The sequence below is a fragment of the Mizuhopecten yessoensis genome, unplaced genomic scaffold, assembly GCF_002113885.1.
Source record: "Mizuhopecten yessoensis strain PY_sf001 unplaced genomic scaffold, ASM211388v2 hete_36021062, whole genome shotgun sequence".
Classification (NCBI taxonomy): Eukaryota; Metazoa; Mollusca; class Bivalvia; order Pectinida; family Pectinidae; genus Mizuhopecten; species Mizuhopecten yessoensis.
The window spans coordinates 1-1,855 of NW_018482558.1; the positions used below are offsets into that span (position 1 = coordinate 1).

The 1,855-nt window shown below is 37.8% G+C and overlaps 1 protein-coding gene across 1 annotated transcript; it reads left to right on the plus strand.

Annotated features, from left to right (window-relative positions):
* Window positions 1-300: 300 nt before the first annotated feature.
* LOC110444102 (oxygen-dependent choline dehydrogenase 1-like) lies at window positions 301-1,371 on the plus strand (the record flags this gene model as incomplete). The annotated part of the gene is made up of 2 exons (XM_021488516.1): window positions 301-451; window positions 1,226-1,371. Coding segments are annotated over 2 exons (297 nt in total), but the record flags the coding sequence as incomplete, so codon positions are not given.
* Window positions 1,372-1,855: the final 484 nt, after the last annotated feature.

The following is a 1,855-nucleotide window of genomic DNA, read 5'->3' on the forward strand; positions in this document are numbered from 1 at the left end:
CTTATGGCATTAAAATGTGTTTGAAGAAACAAACTTAATCAATGTATGTAATTGATACACACAATTGTGAAATTTGAAATTCTGATCGATGAACACGGGAAAAATAATTGTAATTTTAATATTTATGAACATTAATTTCACCTGAATTGTATTTTATCTGATGTAATATATGTAATATTGTGTGTAATTGTATTATTTTGATATGGAAACAGGGGCTTAAAGTCTGCGTCCGTTACAATTACTAGTAAATCTTAATAAAGATTTCTATGGAACTGAGAGATACTTTACAATGCTATACAGATTCCAGTTGTTGCAGACCTGCCTGTAGGGTCCACATTGAGAGATCACATGATGTTCTTCACGAAGGCTGACATTAAGAAGCCGGTCAGTTACACAAACGCCAAGGTCTTCACGCCGCTAAACTGGCTCAAGTACCATTTGTTCGGAACAGGTTGGTTTGCATTTTTGTGATCTTGTTGAGAAGAATCAACACCTAGTTTTCACAACTTCGACATCCTATGTACTGGCGATTTGTGTACAGAAAACTAGCTGATGGTCCTTACCGTCAGATCGCTTTGCTGGCTCAAGTGTTTTCTGCTCGGTACATGCAATTATTTGGGTCTAGAAACTGACTAAGCATGATACATGTAAGAAACATAATCTTTTTCCATACTTGAACATCCTATTGCATGTAAGTAAACGCATAGAGAACAGTACATGAAATCGAACACAATCAAAGAGTTTTACTGAAATGAAATCGGAGGGAATCCTGTTAAAGGGAGGATGAAATTCAAATAAGAAAAAAATTCTAAGGTACTCGATATCGAAAAATGTTCTCGGGAAAATATGTATTTTTGTATATAAGTTTTGTATGAATATGGCAGAATGATCACAATTGTTGCATTTGCTGATACATGTACTAAGCGAGCTTTGTATAACCGTGACCTTTCACATTGTGAAACAAATATCAATAAGAATCTTCTTTATCCCTTGGTATCCATTCAGCAAAATGTTCAAGGTTGTTGACTCGTATTGAGTCAAGAAAATATGTTTGCGTAGTTGTTTTCTGTTGGCCTTTGAGCTAAGAGCAGTAGGGATCCTGGTTACCTTACGGTAGTGATACGTTGTCAGTGGTGGTAGGAGAAGGATTGGTTGGTTATCAGTATAATAAATATAATCCAACTGAAAAATAACTTGATTTATGTTTGTTAACACTCTTGCCCAGGTTTGATGACAAGTAATGCTGCTCTGGAAAGCCAGACATTTATCCGGACAGATCCAGACAGTAAAACTCCGGATATTCAGTTGACACTCGTGAGTACCTTGGAGGAACATGGCGACTCGTACGGACACTTCAACTATAGAGACGAAGTGAGTGTAGGTTAAGGGGATATACCAAAAAGTTCTGGATGTTTTCTATTCAACCATGTCGGTCATAATGATATAGTTCAAAATCCCTTCAACAATCAATGACAAGATTGTTTGCCGTTTTGAATTGTATATAATACTTTTAGGAATCTGTACTCGTATGGCTATACTTTTAATTGGCAGCACCCTTGATATCCAGGAGTTGCACTCACTTTCGCTCCCTGCACCCCTGGAATATGTCATAGCAAAATCTAACGCTCGGTGTGCAGCACCCTGTGCTTTTGATAAACATCAAAATAATCTCGCGGTCGCGTAATGGTAAACTTACTGGCTTTGAAACCAGGCGTCGCTCCTCTGTGATCTATAAAGGACAAGTACTAGCTTAGCGATTGGTCAGTTTTTTTTACCTGACAACAATCAAATAGCTAGCCGCGTGCCTTCGATTTTTCTATGACATATTCCAGGGGTGCAGAGAGCGAAAGTGAGC